Raw genomic sequence first — 17,289 nt, forward strand, 5'->3', positions numbered from 1 at the left:
CATGGAAACAGTAAAGGTGTGGTACAAAACAAAATAAAAGGCCCTGACGTGACTGACTATACGTTCCCTTCCTCTAATTCCAATCGACTCACCGTTCTTTGAATGAGGGAACCCTCCTAGCTGCAGCATCTCCCCAGCTCACCCTTTTCCAGAGTGACCTTTTCTGGCTGCATCCTCTTCAGAGAACCACACTCCCTCTCTAGCTGGGCCTTTTACTTCCTTTCTTTCAGATCCGACCCCTCTGGTCTCCACTGGGCAAGTTTTCCCTCCAAAATGATTACCTATCCTGTCAGAGGGACAGAAAGGATCCTGGAAAATGTAGGCCCTGTAGCTACTCTGATACAGACTTCCCTGGAGCCTGTAGGCCTCACTAGGCCTAGGATCATGACACATGTGATACACTGTCTTTTTTGTAGGCAAAAATGTCTAACTTGAGATGTCTTTGAAAAGAGAGCTGTTACTGAATTGGTAATTCAGTGTTTAATATTTTGGTCATATTGTTCCTTGACAAATGTGTTTTTAGATTCAGATAGCTATTGAACTGCTTTTTTATGAGGAACTAAATTGTTGTAACTGAAATGAAACAAAAGAATTGCAAAACAGAAATGGTGCTGAAGACGGACACTGCTCTCGGTTGGTTGTTAAAATGAATGGGTTTTTGTTGTTGAAACAGATTCTGTGGTTTTCTTTCAACATGATGCATCTAAGACATTACTCTTTACAATAGCCAGATGAGGTTTCTATTCTTTTAAAAGGAATTTTCTACTGTGATAGGGCTTTAAATACTATTTTGTATAAATACCATTAGAATGATAAATACATTTTTGCATCAGTTAGGTAGTGCTAAGTGCCATTTCAGGTTGAGCCCTTATACTTACTTGGGACTTTTTATGTTTAAAAGGGCCAAAGCAGTATGTATTAAACATTTCTCAGATGTGTATTTATTCACCCCTGTTCCAGACGAGATGATACTGAAATGGATACAAGGGGGAAATGGTTCATTCAGTGTTGCAGCTGCTTTTGAAAATGTACAAACTTTTTTTTTTGTTACACATTTTGTCCCTTACAAGTTGGCCTGTTTCAGAAAGAATCAACTTACAACTGCATGAAACTGGGAGAATGAATGCTAGTCAAGATTATCTAGGGGGGAATGCTATGACCTAAAGCTTACATTAACTTCATAGGAAGTATGTGCATTTTTAAAGTTATACTATAAATCCTTTTCGTTCAGTGCTAAATGCCCACAAAGCTATAACTCTCACCCTGTTTTTATAGCAACTGCCAGTATGGGGATCATCGGAGGGGAGGAAGTAGCCAGGCATTGCTCCCATTGTGAATTTTCTCTTTAATGAACAATACAAGTGCTTTGTATTGTATTTTGTCACTTGAGTTTTTTATTTTAGTAAACTGCTAAGCTACTTTAACAGCCAGTTTGGGCACCAAAGAAGGACAGAAGACAATACCTTCTTTGTAAAGAGTTAAAGAAGATGACCGCTTCCTTAACTTTTCTGTGTCACAGAGTGCCTGCTTCCATTCTGCTTGATTCAGTGCAATGGCAGAGTTTGTGAAATTATTGCTACAGGACAAAAATGGTAGATTAGGCTTTGCTCAGTATTTCCTAATCCTAAATGCCAAATTATAATTAAGAAAACAGGGCAGAATTTATGGAGCATTCTCTATAGGGCACACTTGTGGCCCTGACTGTTCAACTGAGCCTGTTAGAAGAACAAAAGAACTCTTGCTGCTATTGTGGGAAGCTCCGGTTGCCAACATAAGAGGCAGGCCGTTAAGCCTGCCAGGCACAAGATTTCTTGTTGCGGCAGGATGCAGGACTGTCGTGGGCTCTCTTTCCTTCCTATAACATGGCAGAACAGAAAGAATGGGTCCACATGTAATATAAAGAAAGTGGGTGGGAAACTGCTGATTTGGGAGAAGTCCTGAAAATCCTTTTTCACTGATTTCCTCTGAAAAAGGCAACTTCTGTGGCTTGCAAATTAAAAAAAAATCTAAAGCAGGACGATGCGACTTTTGTCATCAAAGGCCCCTCCTGAGTAGCCCTACCTTACAACATTGCTTAGAAGTCAGACAATAGCTAGCAGTGCTTAGGCTGAAGTTATTGAGAAATTAGCAAAGCAGCTCCTCTGAAGGACAGAAAGGAAACTGCTGACCATCCTTCAAAATCAGGTTATTTCCAGATGGTCATTCCACAGAATAAGCACCACCAAAGCACAAGACCATATGGCAGTATGACAGCATCGCAGTACTGACAGTCTTTAACAGCGATATTATCATATATCCCAGTGTCTGCTGAATGGCATAACCAGAGGGCTTTTGGCACACAGTTATTCCTTAAACTTAAAAATAATTCACACTAAGTAAGTGTGAAGACAAAAAACCAGACACACACACACCAGTTTCTAGTCTTTGAAACATATATTTTAGGGCAGACATTGAAAAAGCCTTCTCATTACATTTTAGTTACAGGTGTGATTCCTAGAAGTTTCATTCCATTAGCCAGAATGGAGCGTGCAGCCTGGAACAGACAGATCCTTGCCTGCAGAGCAGATGGGGAAAGGCAATCAAGATGTGCCTGTTCTTAAAACCATCTTTTAAAAGCAACTTCAAGGGAAAAAAAGACTTCAGGCAGATGAGAGCTGGTTTGGAACAACACTTTGAGAAGCTAATGTAAGAACAGGAGTAAATGTCCAGTTTGTACCAATTGTCTGTAGTTTAGTCTTAACAAATAAATTGTGAAACCATCCATATGTACACACGAAGCACACATGTGTTGGTATTCTGAGCTCTTACTATATGTCCATAAAAATAACCAGACATAGGTAATATCCTCTCGTAATACCCCACCCACCTGTCTGCAATGAATCTTACTTCCTACTCTACAAAAATGCAAATTGTAATGTGTGAAGCGGACTGCTGTGCAAAACTGGCATGCTGACTTTCAGGCATTATGGTACATGTGCGTTAATATAGAACTGCAATCTAAAAAGTGGACCTATCTTAAATGCAGCCCTATCATGGGTCTAGTCTTTGATATGCATCACAAAAACACAGATGCTTTTCCTCAGTTATGTATCTCATGCTGCTTTTGTTTACATGTTGGAGGCAATTCACTGTAAGGCACCCCCAAAGCTGAAGCTGACACAGCTATCTACTATTTATTAAGATAAATGTGGCTGCCCCCACCTTCCACCTCTACAATGAAATCACCAAAAGCAAATGTAATATATGTCTTTAGGCTCCTCCTAAGAAGTGAGGAAGGGGAGCTGCTGCCAGGTGACAGTATGTCACGTTTGTTATTTTATCGGAGCTACAAGAAACTTATTGGCAGATGATACTTCTCAGGACTAACCAGCTATTAAACTGACAACAACTTTTGTTTTAGCTGAGTAAACAGGTGTGAACGAATTCTTTCTCAGCTGGACTAAATAGTAATGACATGCAGTGTCAGTACAAGGCTATTTTGGTTGTGGTATATTACTAGATTAGGGAGTAAAAAGAGAAATATATTGTAGACAGACTTCTCTTTCTAACAGCAGATACTGTTTATTATCACTTGCCTCAGTATCTCAGAAAGGAACCTATAATGAAATTCTGGAAATGTGCAAATGCATATAAATGTAACTGTCTTTTAACCAATTAACTGTGTTGGCATATGATCAATCAATTAAAATCTCTTTAATTGGACTGAAAGACTAGCTTACAACCTCCAGCATTTGTAACTCTGCCTCAGTTTGGCACAGTACAGCTTGGAGCACAGGTGGTGTTATGAGAATGACACTTGAGACAGAAAACAATCATGTGAGTAGAGGAAGGAAGAACAGATGTGCTCATTATCGTCTATCCTCAGCTGGATTGGGATCAAATAGGGAAAGATTTCCCCCATTTAAGCAAAAAAGATAATATATTTGACCATGAGATAGTTTGACCTAAATTGGTAGCCCACAGAAGAGCAGTGTTCAGTCTCAACAGTGTAGATATCATAGCATATAATCCCTAACCATGCTCCTAGAAGTGGTTCTTTATAGTTTCGTTTTTATGGGAACAAAAGCCACATCCTGTCTAAACTATCTTGCATTGTACTAGGTGCAAAATATTTTCTTTTCAGCAAGTGTTGGGTAGTAGGGAGTACCTACTTACAAACTATAGTTTATATCCCATGCATCTTGTCCACTTTTAGTGCAGAGCTGTGAACAGATTTTACACTAAAAGCAGTGCTCTGTATTCAACCATGTTTCTGATAACAAAAGGGAACTTCCACAATCAGTGGAAAAGGAAGCAGGGGAGATTTTCACTGATTTTCCTGCATCCACTTCAGACTCCCATTTTGCCCTCTTATTATTCATGACTGTCTGCTAACCCTCCCTATCTCCTCAGAACTAATTTTAGGGGTCTCAGTAGGCTGCAGCAAGAAGGAAGGCAAGCGAGGGGTGGGGGGAACTACACTGAATAATCTCCAGTCAGTTTGCAGATCACATAAGATCCAAACTCATTGTCAGGTTGTATCATTCAGGAATTATGAAGTTTAGTCAAACAACAACGCCTGTTTACTTTACCTCTGCTAATTCCGGAACACTGCCTTTCACAGGTAGCATTTTATGAGCCGCAGCTGCTAAATGGCTGAAACAGAAACAGTAACAGTGGGTTTGAAACAGGAAGTCTTCAAAGGCTGCAATCTTTATTGCACTGGCTAGGGAGCCAAGCCAACTAAGCCCAGTGTGATTTACTTCTCATTAAACATGTTTAGAAACTGGCCACATGAGAACGCGCTTGACTGCAAAATTCAGCTGCCACCAGGAAACAGAATGTTATGAAAAATGACTCAAGGCCTTTGGCTCTTGGACTGCTTTGACTTTCACAGAGCTATTACTCATGTACTTGCCTAAAAACAGAAAAATGTTGTAAAAGTTGTACATTAACAGACTGCTTATTCAGACAATGCAGAGGAGAATGAGGTTTCTGTACACTTATTTTCTGGATAAAAATCAAATAGCTCTAAAGGACAAGTGTGCTTCAGAGCTCAACTAGATATAATGGAATTTCCTAAAGCTTTTGGCTGTCTTTCAAAGGGGCCCAGGGAGATCACAGCACTGCAAGGGGGTTAACTCCCACACCCTAGGGAACACCATTCTTCATTAACAGCACCTGGGGTGCAGTAGGGTAGCAATTTCCATCTGGGAAACAACAAGAGGTGGGAGTGTTAACCCCCTGCCCCAAGTCTCATCTTCACCCATGACTGCTTTTAAAGAAAATAAAATCTGATTCAGTCTGAGATCTCTTAGATGTTGCATAGTTGAATCTCAGTCTGGAGAAAAGGAGGCTGAATTTGGACATGATTGCTCTAAGCATATGAAGGGCAGGCAAGGAGCTGTTCTTGTTGGCAGCAAAGGAGAGGACTCACAATAACGAGTTCAAATTACAGCTGGAAAGGACCCCCAGTAAGAGTAGTTTAGCAGTGGAAATGGCTGCCAGGGAGGGCATGAGCTCCCCCTCCCTAGCAGTCTTCAAGCAGTGGTTGGATGAGCACTTGTCAGGGATGCTTTAGGTGGATCCTGATATCAGGCAGGGGGTTGGACTAGATGGTCTGTATGGCCCTTTCTAACTCTATGATTTTAAGACTACTGCTGGACTCCGCTACTGAAGTAAAATAATTTCACAAGAGGCCTCTGGGCAAAAAGTCATCAGAATCAGACAACGGCTTTAGGTTTTTGCTCGTCTTTTTTTAAAAAAGCACACACACACCCTGCAAACCCAAAGGAGTATCTGTTTTTTCTTGTTGAGATGGGGTCAGGTTCAATGAATGTGTACTGAAAACAACAGAGGAGGGAAGGAATGACTTACCTCCTTTCTCCAAGGCTGGGGACAAAGGGTGGCTATAGGGGAGCAGTTGTCCCAGAGGCATCCTCTTGTATGTGGGTCCCTCGGGGCAGTCCTCTCCCCGATGTTGTTTAACATCTACATGCGCCCCCTTGCCCAGATTGTCCAGAGATACGGGCTGGGCTGTCACCAGTATGTGAATGACACTCAGCTCTATCTATTGTTGGGAGGCCAGTCCAGTTGTAACCTGGAAGATCTGGACCTGGCATTGTAAGCCGTAGTGAAATGGCTCAGGCAGAGTCGACTGAAATTGAACCTAGCAAAGACAGAGGTCCTGTTCCTGAGTCGAAGTGGCCTGGATAGGGAAATGCCCTTGCCAGCCTTTGATGGGATGCTATTAGTGCCAGCATTGAGGGTCAAGAGCTTGGGGGTGCTCCTGGAGCCTTCGCTGACAATGGAGGCCCAGGTAGCAGCCATTGCCAAATGCGCATTCTACCATCTTAGGCAGATAAGGCAGTTGGTTCCATACCTGGAGCGCGACGACTTGGCAACAGTGATCCACCGAGAATAGACTACTGTAATGCCCTCTACATGGGGCTGCTCTTGACTCAACTTCAGAGGCTGCAACTGGTGCAAAACGCAGCAGCCAGGTTGTTAATGGAGCTACCTGTATGGGAGCACATTCAAACTGTGGTGAAAGCGTTACATTGGTTACCTGTGGCATTCCGGATTTGCTTCAAGGTGCTGGTTATAACCTTTAAAGCCTTATATGGCCTGTCTAACTTCAGGACCGCCTTTCCCCATACGTACCCCAGAGAGCACTATGGTCAGGGTCTTAAAATCTCCTTAAGATCCCTGGACCGAAAGAAGCTCGATTGACCAGCACTAGAGACAGAGCGCTTGGTAACAGCCCCCACTTTGTGGAATGCCCTCCCCGAAAACATCAGGGCCCTGCGGGACCTGCCACAGTTTCGCAGGGCCTGTAAGACCGAACTTTTCAAACTTGCCTTTAATGGTTAGGGGGAGGTGGCTATTACCTTCAACATCGACAATCTCACTGAATTAATATAATGGAAAACGGAAACTTGCCATCTCGGATTTTTAATATATATGGAAATGTTTTTATAGATCTAATTTAATATGTTTGTAAACTGTTAATGTTTTTAAACTGTTGTTAGCCACCCTGAGCCTGTCGGGGGAGGGTGGGATATAAATTTAATAAATAAATAAAATCTGGGAAAGGAAATGACATGAGAGGAATTTGCTGGTAGGTTGTTCTGCTGATGGATCATTCACTTTTCTGTCTTATTTTTAAATACTATATATTGCCTTTCTGCCAAAACACTCAAGACAGTTTAGAAATGCAGTAAATTAACATTAAATACATGAAAGGCAAGATGTTTTCATCTTAAGGTTTTTGGATTACACTAAACTATGTAGGTAATTGAGGATGAATTCTTAAAAACAGGAATTGAACTCTGGTCAAAAATGTAAGATGCTCTCTCACCTGAGTGCAAGAAGATAGAGAACAATGTGCTTGGGCTGAAGATCTTGAGAAGACTGGTAAAGGATCTCATCATATCTGAAATGGGGTGAAAGAACAGTAGACCATCCTTCAAAAATCAGGAGAGGTTTATCAAAAACTGGCATTAGCAAGGCATACCTAGGGATACAATACTTACTTGCTGCATACCAATTTAAACACCACTGACCCCCCCTTCAAAGGAATGCCATCTCACCAAATTCCATTTATTACAATCCTTGTTTTCAATACATTACTGTCAATCCCTTACAAGTCTGGCAGGTAACAGTGTGATCCTTGGCAAAATTACTTTAGTTTAAACTCAGTGGGCTTAAAACATGAATCACTCTGCCTGGGATTGCATTATACATCTAACATACCTGAGAAAATGCTGAATTAAGGAAATGGCCTGTGGATCTTGTAAACATGCAGGGTTAATGTGGGAAACTTGAATTACTTTTCCAAACATCTCTTCCAGGCTAGAAAAAAGAATCCTGCATTAGAAATGCTTTTAAAAAATCAAATATGCATCGGTAAAGTTCAATATGTTATCGAAGGCTTTCACAGCCAGAGTCCATTGATTGTTGTAGATTTTCTGGGCTACGTGGGCATGGTCTTGGCATTGTGAGACCTGACGTTTCGCCAGCAACTGTGACTGGCATCCTCAGAGGTGTAACCCAGAAAACTGGAGTTCTCTCTGGGTCAAATTGAGAAGAAGTTGGTAGGCAGGTAATTTATATCTACTCAGGCAGGGTGGGGTAGGGCTGAGTTATTATCTTGTGGGTGCTTCCTGGGCTGTGACATCCTAATGCAGGAGCTTATTTGTGGGGTTGTATATGGATGCTATGTTGTGTGGTCTTGATGTACACGTTCATCTGATGTATTTTTAGCATGTATTTTTCTGATGGATCAGATGCTATGATCTGCAAAAGACAGAAGAGACCCCCTCACTTCTGCAGGAGTATACCGCATACCCTGCAGTTGTGGACAAGTTTACATTGGGACCACATAATGTAGCATCCAGACAAGAATAAAAGAACATGAAAGACACAGCAGACTTGGCCAACCTGAAAAATCAACAGTGGCTGAACACAGCCTAACTCAAACAGGACACAGTATCTTATTCCAGGACACTGTAATGCTGGACAACACATCCAATTACCATGTAAGATTACACAAAGAAGTCATTGAAATCCATAAACACAAACACAATTTCAACAGGAAGGAATAAAGTTTAAAAATGAATAGGGCATGGCTTCCAGTCCTGAAAAACACAAAAGGCCCTACAGCTTACAACAGCATTGCAGATAAGATTAGAATTTCAATAGCCAATCCATATACAAAAGAACCCCTCAGGTAAGCGCCTCCGTTAGCATGTCACAGTCCGGAAGGCACCCACAAGACTCAGCCCTACTCCACCTGCCTGAGAAGATATAAAATACCTGCCTACCAACTTCTTCTCAATTTGACCCAGAGAGAACTCTAGTTTTCTGGGTTACACCTCTGAGGATGCTAGTCACAGTTGCTAGCGAAACATCAGGTCTCACAATGCCAAGACCACTGCCACACAGCACAGAAAATCTACAACAACCAATCAATAAAGTCCCTTAAATAAGAGAAAAGGTTACACCACATTCTTAAAGATAGTTTTCATCCATGCTAATGAGCATCTATTTTGCTGAAACAATATACTTCTCAAAGAACACCAGAAGGGCAATGCCAAGCAAAGTCACACCTTTCTAAGTCCATTTATTTCAATTGTCTTAGACGGGATTAACTCTGTTTACAATCACAAACACTTGCAGCAAAGCAAAAAGTATTGGATATAGTATGTACACCACTTTGTGCCATCCCAGGGAAAAGCACAGCAGCCAAGGGAGAATCTGCACCACACATACCTTTCCTTGGCTTCTAAGCAGAAGAAAGAGGGGTATGGTGTGGGAAGGCTGCCTCTGACACAGGAACATAGCAATGGCCATTACAAAGCTATCCCCTGTCAAGAATTAAGCCACCTAGAAGACCCAGTAAGGTGGAAAGGCAGGTGTAGTGCTTCCAAGATCCCCACCTGGTACCTGCCCAATATTACATATAAAAAGCATGAGAATCAGTAGATTTAGTCTACTTTTAGAGTAATGTTATCTTCAAGATACTCCAAATTCTGTAATGAACACTGAAACATCTCTAAATATATACCTTTTTATATTTTTAATAAATCTGAATGTGCTCCATAACATTAAAAAGGCCCATGTGAAAATGCTCAAAGCTCATTCAAATTAGAATAAACCAACACACATCTGCTCTCAGGTGTGCCTTTTACCTGTGCAGTCTGGCATGTGTGTACTGTATGAAGACACCAGTGTCACCCTGACTTTGGAGAACACGATCCCAGTTGAACTGATAGTCAGATGATAAGAGACCCCTGAAGTCCTGAAACAACATCATGTAGCCTTTTGATCAGTGTTGCTTCACAGGATTAAAGGGGGAAGGGGAGAATGACGGCAGGAACAAACCTGAATTATAAGTGCTGCAAGTCCAACTTTTTGAGCTGTCTCAAGAGGGTCGACCAGTTCTTTGGTTGCTGAGCAGATAACAAGCAACAAAAATCACATTATCTTGAAAAGAACACAAGTGATGGATGGCAGAACAGATGCTACTGGCAGAGGGAAAGTAATAAACACTTATTTCTCAAGTGCTACAGCTAGATGAGTTAATGCTGCAGAGTCATAATCTCTCTATAGTTAAGAGATGGGGAATGTTATGTCTTCAGTGACCCCTTCAAAGTTTCTAAATATAATTAGTTTAAGATGTTTTAAAGGATTGCCAAGCAATGGGCTGCAAGAACCCTTATATGGGGCCATGAAGCAGCCAATAAAGAATCCTATCCCATTTTTAACTATCTCTAATAATCACATTCTATGTAGAATTCCTCTAGTCTAAGCTTCTCATAGTCTAAATGACTGGAGAAATTCTGGCATAGGAATGCACTGTTAAAAAGGGTTCATATCTAGGATACAGGTTAGAATCCAAGGGAATCCTGGACAAGATAAAAAAATCCACTGATGGATGGATGGTTTGCAATGAAAAAAATATAATGGCAAAGAAATATTTGCATTTGGCTAGGAAGAATTAGTTCTTCAATTATTTGGAAGATTTTTTAAAAACAAAACAAAACCCAAAGTACATGGTTGCCGGCAGCCTGTGAATACATATCAGGCAAATAAAACCATAGAAAGTGCGGGAATGGATGTTAATTCAGATGTCAATCCTATCCACATGCTCTTTTTCTCCCCATTGTCCCCATTTTCCTTGCATGCTGCAATGAGTTATTTCTAACTTAGCACAAACCATAATTTGCCAAATCCAAAGTTTCCCTTCCAGTAACTGAATCTATGAATGAATGGACCATTTGGTTGGCATTTTCCCCCTGAACCAGAACTGCAACCTGGTATAGACAGTGGTTAGCAAGTCTGGTTTGAAGGAGGTATGCAAGGCATAGTTGCCAGTTTGGATGTTACAAGCAAACTACAATTTACACTGATGTACAGTTCATTAATTGAGAAAGAACACACAAAAAAGAGGTGGGAATGCCACACTCTGGGGAAAAAAGGTAAAGCCTTAACATAATCCTTGTCCAAACGGTAATGCCAACAAAAAAATCAATCACCGAACTTTTTGTAGAAGCCATTCTTTCTAACACCATGGAGCAAGCTTCATCCAAAACATCTTCAAGGAAAACTACTTCTCCTTTTCGTGTTTTCATCCCTTGAACTCTCCCAAATGGCACATGTTGGCACCTACAGCAAGGACAGCAATAGCACCATTCATTTCCTACCTTGATTTGCTGTCATTTTTTGAGCTGTAGAAACTAGAAATATATCCCTTTGAAACAAGATTTTGTTTATAGCACATGTGATACAATTTGGGAAATACATTTGGGGAACTAGCCCTCTGCTCAACAAGATAAACCAGTTATTAATACTGAAGCACAAAAACTACAACTGCCAGCAGTAACATTCAGGACTGAGAGCAGCGTCTCTTGCCCCACAATTATTAAACCTTTTTGTTTATGCCAGAAACTGAGGCTTAGCTTTATTTTTTTCATTCAAACTTTAACATGGAGGCAGGATTAAGTACTACACATCTTGTGGTAGTCTTTCTCTGCAACACTATTTTCAAGTATTCTAAATAATTTTCTTAAACCTAACAGGAGAGAAAAATAAGTAGGCATCTAACCCTAGTGGTTGCATACGAAAGCTTGGAAAGGCAAAAACAGTACAATCCAAACTTTCCTGAGTGGAATTCTAAGTAGATCTGGATTGCTCTCTAACATATCACAAAAGTTCAGAAATCTAAAGGAAAAGAAATGTTCCACACACACATGGTGCAAGAACTTCCACTTGTGTGCTGTGATTTCCCTGCCTCCTCCCTCAGCCCAAAATGCCCCCCTCCAATCCTGCTACCGGGAATCCTTTCTCTTCAGGAAAAGGATTGGGAGCAGAGGTCAGGCTGCCATGGGAGAACCCCCCCCCCCAAGAAAACTGAGTTCCATGGGCAAAAGTTGTTGCACCCCTGAAAACATTAGCCCAATGTGTATTCAAGTTTCATTACTGATAATTTTATTTCCTCTTTGGGGGCGGAGGTTAATTCCTACTTTTAAACACTCTGGATTAGGAACAGCAGCATTGCAGAACTTCTTAGCTGACTGAGGGCCAGTTCATAAACTTACTCAGCTTCCAGCCTTCATTCTCTGGTAGAGGACCAGACATGTCCACTCCATCCATCATGCATATAACATGTACTGATACAATGTGTTGCAAGGTCTCGACTAAGGATGGACCTGAACTGTGAAAATTGCGATGCATTTCAGTTTGCAGTTCGTGGGGCCACACGAACCACAACCCTTCACAGACCTTCCCATTTACTGAACCAGTTCATTTTGTGAGGCTTGTGGTGCAGAAAAACAGGCCTCCTTAAGGCTAGAGATGCCAAACTTAAATTGAGTCTCCAGCTGACTCTCCTTTACCTGCCCTCCAAGTTTGGTGAGGACTGGATTTTGGTCGGCTGTGCAGGTGCCCCCAAGAAACTGCTCTCTGGAGAAACCACAGCCAGTTCCCTGTCTCTAACATGTGATGCGCCTGCTGCTGACGGAAAACAACTGCTGCATGTGAGCTGGGGGTATAATATCATTCTGCTTCCACAGAGCAGAATGGGAGCTCTCTTACTGGGAAGAGAGCTCTCTTAAGACCATCTAGATTTGATACTGTGTAGTCAAAAAAACACTTTCCCGATAGTAAGTCCTACTGAATAACAGGATTTATTTCTGAGCAGACCTGCTAAGAATTACTCCTTAAAGCAATCTGACTGACTCTCTTCTCAGCATGCAGCTCATCTTTCTCTGCTCAACTGATACTAAACAATCAGATTGCTTGGAACAGACTGTCACTCAAAGCTCTGTGGCTTCTATGAAGAATTAACCCTTTGCCGTCCTTCAGCTGTTTGTACAGCACTTCTGAGCTTCTTAAAAGTGAAGTTCATCACACCAGCACCAAGCACTCCCCACCCCACCGTTCACAGAAGGAATGACTTCCAGCTCCCTTCCCTCTCTGTCTCTGCCTCTAAGGCATAGTGTGCCTGCTGCTGACAAACATGAGCTGTGGGTATATATGATTCTGTTCCCATAGAGCAGAATGGGAGCTCTCTTATTGGCAGGAAGCGCTGCCTGTTGAGCTTTGGAGGGCCACTATTGGTGTTTCCAGGACTGCAGACATCCATCCTTCTGTTTTTTTACAATTAACTGACTGGCGCCATTGTGTCTGCCACATGAACTGCTGACACAAACTGCACAAACTTCTGTAAAAACCATGGAGGTTCGTGTGAGGTTTGTTGCAGATGCAATCGCACAACCATCAGCTTACAAACCGGGCTATTTTCCTGAGGAATTTAGGTTACTGCCCATTCCTAGTCTCTACATAGAAGTTTAGTTCACCAAGTCTTCTCCTCAAAAAAGGGGTGGTGTGAAGTGAATTGAGCCTCTCTGTGATGTATCTATATTACTTGTTACACTAGGCATGCATTGAAGGGAATGATGAACAGGTCCACTTTCACTGGTCTTATAATTTCATTGGAAAGGAAGTGGTTTCTTGCTTTATTTCTGAAATAACAGGTTTCCTTTAAACATTCTGAAAACAACAATTTCTAGCCCTACACTGACAACAGCGAAGAGGACTGCATAGCCTCTATGTGGCATGAAAACCTTTTCAAATATAATGCAAATGTGTACTATAAATACATGTAAATCTATGTATGAAAATTAATTGTGGGTATTATAGTGTTACTTTCACAATGAACAACTGTCCACCTCTACACTTAGGAGACTACTGAGCCAGATTTTATTTTCCCCATCTTGGAATGATCCTTGCACTGAGAAAAGATAAACATATCTCTGGAAAGAACACACAAACCTTTCTGCCCACTTGTGACCCAATAACTTCAGTATTTGGAACAGTTGTTGAAAATGAGAGATCTGGCTTTTATCTGTCTTGGATAAAAAAAAATACATCAAAGAACAGGAATTAAACATATAAGACAGGTACTCAAATCCACATATATTTTTCCTATCCAAAGGAGGGAAAACATGCCCTGAAATCTGTACTTTTCTTTCAAGACTGATGAGTCACAAGAACAGGCCGCTACACACACACATACACACTAACATGCAGATATTTATTTGTGGCACAAAGGCTGCTATGGAGCCCAGAGGAGGCTCCACTTACTGGGCAAAAGGCAGTAGTTGCTCCAGGATAGGGCAGGACGCCTCATGAAAAGACAGTAGCAGCCTTATGCAAACCCAGCTGGAGTGGGGAAAGGCAAGGAAGGGGTTAAGAAAGCAACAAGACTGAGAAGAGAGAGGTAGGCAGCCAATATCAGAAGAGATGGGGGAGGTCAGGAATGCAGTCTGGCTGAGCAAAGCTGAGGGGGTGCAAAGAAGGAAGAAGAACCTAAAGGAGGAACTGGAGTCTGCGGCAAGATAAGGCTACCAAGCTGGGACAGGCCTGGTAGAACTACCCCAGCTTAGCCTTCTGAAGTTTGAAGGGCAGAAATGGGTGAGTGAGTGGAACTGTGCTTGTGAGGAAATCTATGTGGACTTTGTGCATCCAATAAAGAAGCAGTTAAGGAACAACCTGGGTCTCTGCTGACCATGGAAGCTGCACTGGCTTCCAGCTGAATACTAGGTCAGGTTCAAGGTTTTGTTTTTGACCCATACAGCCCTATGCAGTCTGAGACAAACATACCTTTGGGACTGTCTCTCCCAGTATGTCCCCAGAAGAGCACTGTGTTTATTAGATCAAAATCTGCTGGTGGCCCCTGGCACCAAAGATATTTGCCTAGCCTTAACCAGAGCCTTCTCAGCTGTTGCACTGGCCTAGTGGGACACTCTCCCTGCTGATATCTAGACCCTGCAGGACTTAATGCAGTTCCATAGGGCCTGTAAAACAGAGATGTTCTGTCAGGCCTATGGTTGAGGTGGCAAAGGTCTAAATACATACTTGGCCTCCCTTTTTCTTGCATTGTCTTGTAATGCTCTGCACTGCTTGTTATGTGCAATGTATATTGTCTGCCATCTGCACCAATTGTCATCCACCTGTACACATGCAGGGAGCCTATACAGGAGCAGATGGGGTTGGAATGATCAGATGATGCCATCAATTACTATTGCTGTTATTTTATTGTTGTTTATTGGTTAACTGCAACATTTTAGAAGTTGGATTGAATTTGTTGCTTGTTGTAACCCATCATGAGCTGTTGTAGGGAGGATAGGCTAGAAGCCCAACGAATAAAATAAATAAGTTATGTCCCTAGGGGGGGTACAACATTAGAAGCACATGTTAGTTCATCAAAATAGTACTTTATTTTTATTATAACAATGAAACAACATAAAAAACAGTCTACCACCAGCCTCTCTGGGGAGTTTGCTTGCAGTGACAAACTTTTGGCTTGCTAATACTGAAATTTAAAATCTTAACCACTAAATATGAACAAAATATGTACAGGGCCCAAAATTACTTACAACATATATCATAGCATCAGGATCATACTTATCCATTCTATCTATAGCAGCAGCAAGGTCTCTGGAAAAGAAATATAAAACATCTGGATTATTTCCCCAAGTAAAATGTACTTTTATGATTTAGAGTAGCTGCTGCAAATTGTTCTGTATTATCATCAGCCACAATATTCTTTCATATTATACTAATGACAATGATCGCCCCACAGAGAGTGTGGAAATATTAAAAATCAGAAGCTGTTGCTTGGCAAGATACCTGCCTTGTTATGTAGAGAGAGGTTCCATCACTACGCATTACAGTAGAGTATGGCCGGTCTCCTTTTTCAGAAAGGTAAACTATTCCTGTGCCTTCCCTAAAAATGTTGGAAACAATCAAATGACTGCATGTGACAAGCAACTGAAAATGCATGTATGCAATATTTATTTCTACAGTCACTCTTGTTTGTCAGTAGTACATATACAAAAGTCTTCATGGGTCCCTCTTATAAATATTTACTAGATAATGGCATATGGTGCAAAAAGTTTGAACAAAACTACCAGTACATACTCAGTTTTCTTAAGGAGACCTTTTGTATCCAACATCTTTAGAACCTCTTGACACTTCTCCTGATAAAACGATTCTCCAGAATATTCATCAAAATACACTCCCAGACGCTGAATAATTGCACCAAAATAAAAAGAAAATCTGTGTCAGTAAGGGCACAATCTATTCCTAATTTTGTAAGCTTTTCTCTGACACATGTGGAACTCTGAACTAAGCCAAGCAGCCTGATAATAGGAAAACAAATTAAAATTCAGGCATACTTTAAAATGAATTTTTAGAAAGGAACAAAGTTCAAAAGACATTTCACCTGTTGCACTATGAAGCCTTTTTAATCTCTCCCACAGAATTAAGCAGTCTGTAAGTTTCCATTTCTAAGAGCACTAAAATGTTCACTGTCCCCTGAACACAAGTAGTTTATGAGCACAGAGAGATAAATTCAAAGCAGCACCTGGTACATCTTGACATATTCTTCAATGCTGACATCTCTAAAACGTTGCCACAAGGACAATGCTTCTGCCTCATGTGCCTCCAGTTTTCTCAAGAAATCCTGAGCCATCTTTTTAACAGTTTCATCTTCTTCTGCTGCTTTGTTAGTCTCTATGTAGACCTAATAGAAAGACCAATGAAACATGCAGGTTACTTATCCCTCTGAGCAGAAAAAAACTGTAATTCAGTAGCAGAGAACATGCTTTGCTTGAGGTCCTGGGTTTAACCCATAATATTCCTCTGTTGCTGGAAAAGACCTCTGCTTGGGACCATGACAAGATGCCTTCAGAGAAGACAGCACTGGACACAGAAGGGACTAATTCACTATAAAGCATATTCATGTGTTTGAGATAAAATGACTAGGCCTGCATAGATCGTTAGAGCATCACTAAAATGAAGCCAGCTTTTAAAAACCTGATGATAAAACTGAAGCATTTATTTACATTCAAAATGAAATCAAGCCAACTCTTAGGACATGGCACAAGTTCTAGTGCAGCAGCATGACCAAGCCTGAGCTGCACAGGGGTGATTGACAGGTTGATGTACAATCATGTTGGAGTATCTAGGCTACCAACTGCTCACAGCACTCTTTGCTGGCTCTCTAGAAACAAAGGGCAGATTTATATTACTAGTAAGGTAGGGGGAAGAGAGAGGACAAGGGTGTCTAACAGAACATTCTTAGCACCTCATGAAAACACAATTCTCATGTTCTCTGGAAAGACGTCGTGTCAACTGAAGTAGTATAAAATAGTATGGAGATGCCCAGGAATTTGTTTCAGAAACAGAGAAACATTAGATTTAAAAAATGGCAGATATCTGAGTTTTGAAACATGTCATAAG

The 17,289-nt window shown here is 41.3% G+C and overlaps 1 protein-coding gene across 1 annotated transcript in view; it reads right to left on the bottom strand.

Annotated features, from left to right (window-relative positions):
- Window positions 1-2,414: 2,414 nt before the first annotated feature.
- RARS2 (arginyl-tRNA synthetase 2, mitochondrial) overlaps window positions 2,415-17,289 on the bottom strand; it is a 32,248-nt gene continuing 17,373 nt past the window's right edge. The window contains exons 9-20 of the mRNA XM_060236885.1: window positions 16,412-16,570; window positions 15,967-16,073; window positions 15,680-15,772; window positions 15,423-15,483; window positions 13,816-13,892; window positions 11,024-11,148; window positions 9,865-9,932; window positions 9,672-9,781; window positions 7,735-7,833; window positions 7,340-7,414; window positions 4,572-4,635; window positions 2,415-2,554 (exon numbers count right to left, since the gene is read on the bottom strand). Of these exons, the coding sequence (XP_060092868.1) occupies window positions 2,468-2,554; window positions 4,572-4,635; window positions 7,340-7,414; window positions 7,735-7,833; window positions 9,672-9,781; window positions 9,865-9,932; window positions 11,024-11,148; window positions 13,816-13,892; window positions 15,423-15,483; window positions 15,680-15,772; window positions 15,967-16,073; window positions 16,412-16,570 (1,125 nt within the window). The 3' untranslated portion in view covers window positions 2,415-2,467. The remainder of the gene's footprint in view (window positions 2,555-4,571; window positions 4,636-7,339; window positions 7,415-7,734; window positions 7,834-9,671; window positions 9,782-9,864; window positions 9,933-11,023; window positions 11,149-13,815; window positions 13,893-15,422; window positions 15,484-15,679; window positions 15,773-15,966; window positions 16,074-16,411; window positions 16,571-17,289) is intronic.

Source organism: Heteronotia binoei, chromosome 1 (genome assembly GCF_032191835.1).
Source record: "Heteronotia binoei isolate CCM8104 ecotype False Entrance Well chromosome 1, APGP_CSIRO_Hbin_v1, whole genome shotgun sequence".
NCBI classification, from domain to species: Eukaryota; Metazoa; Chordata; class Lepidosauria; order Squamata; family Gekkonidae; genus Heteronotia; species Heteronotia binoei.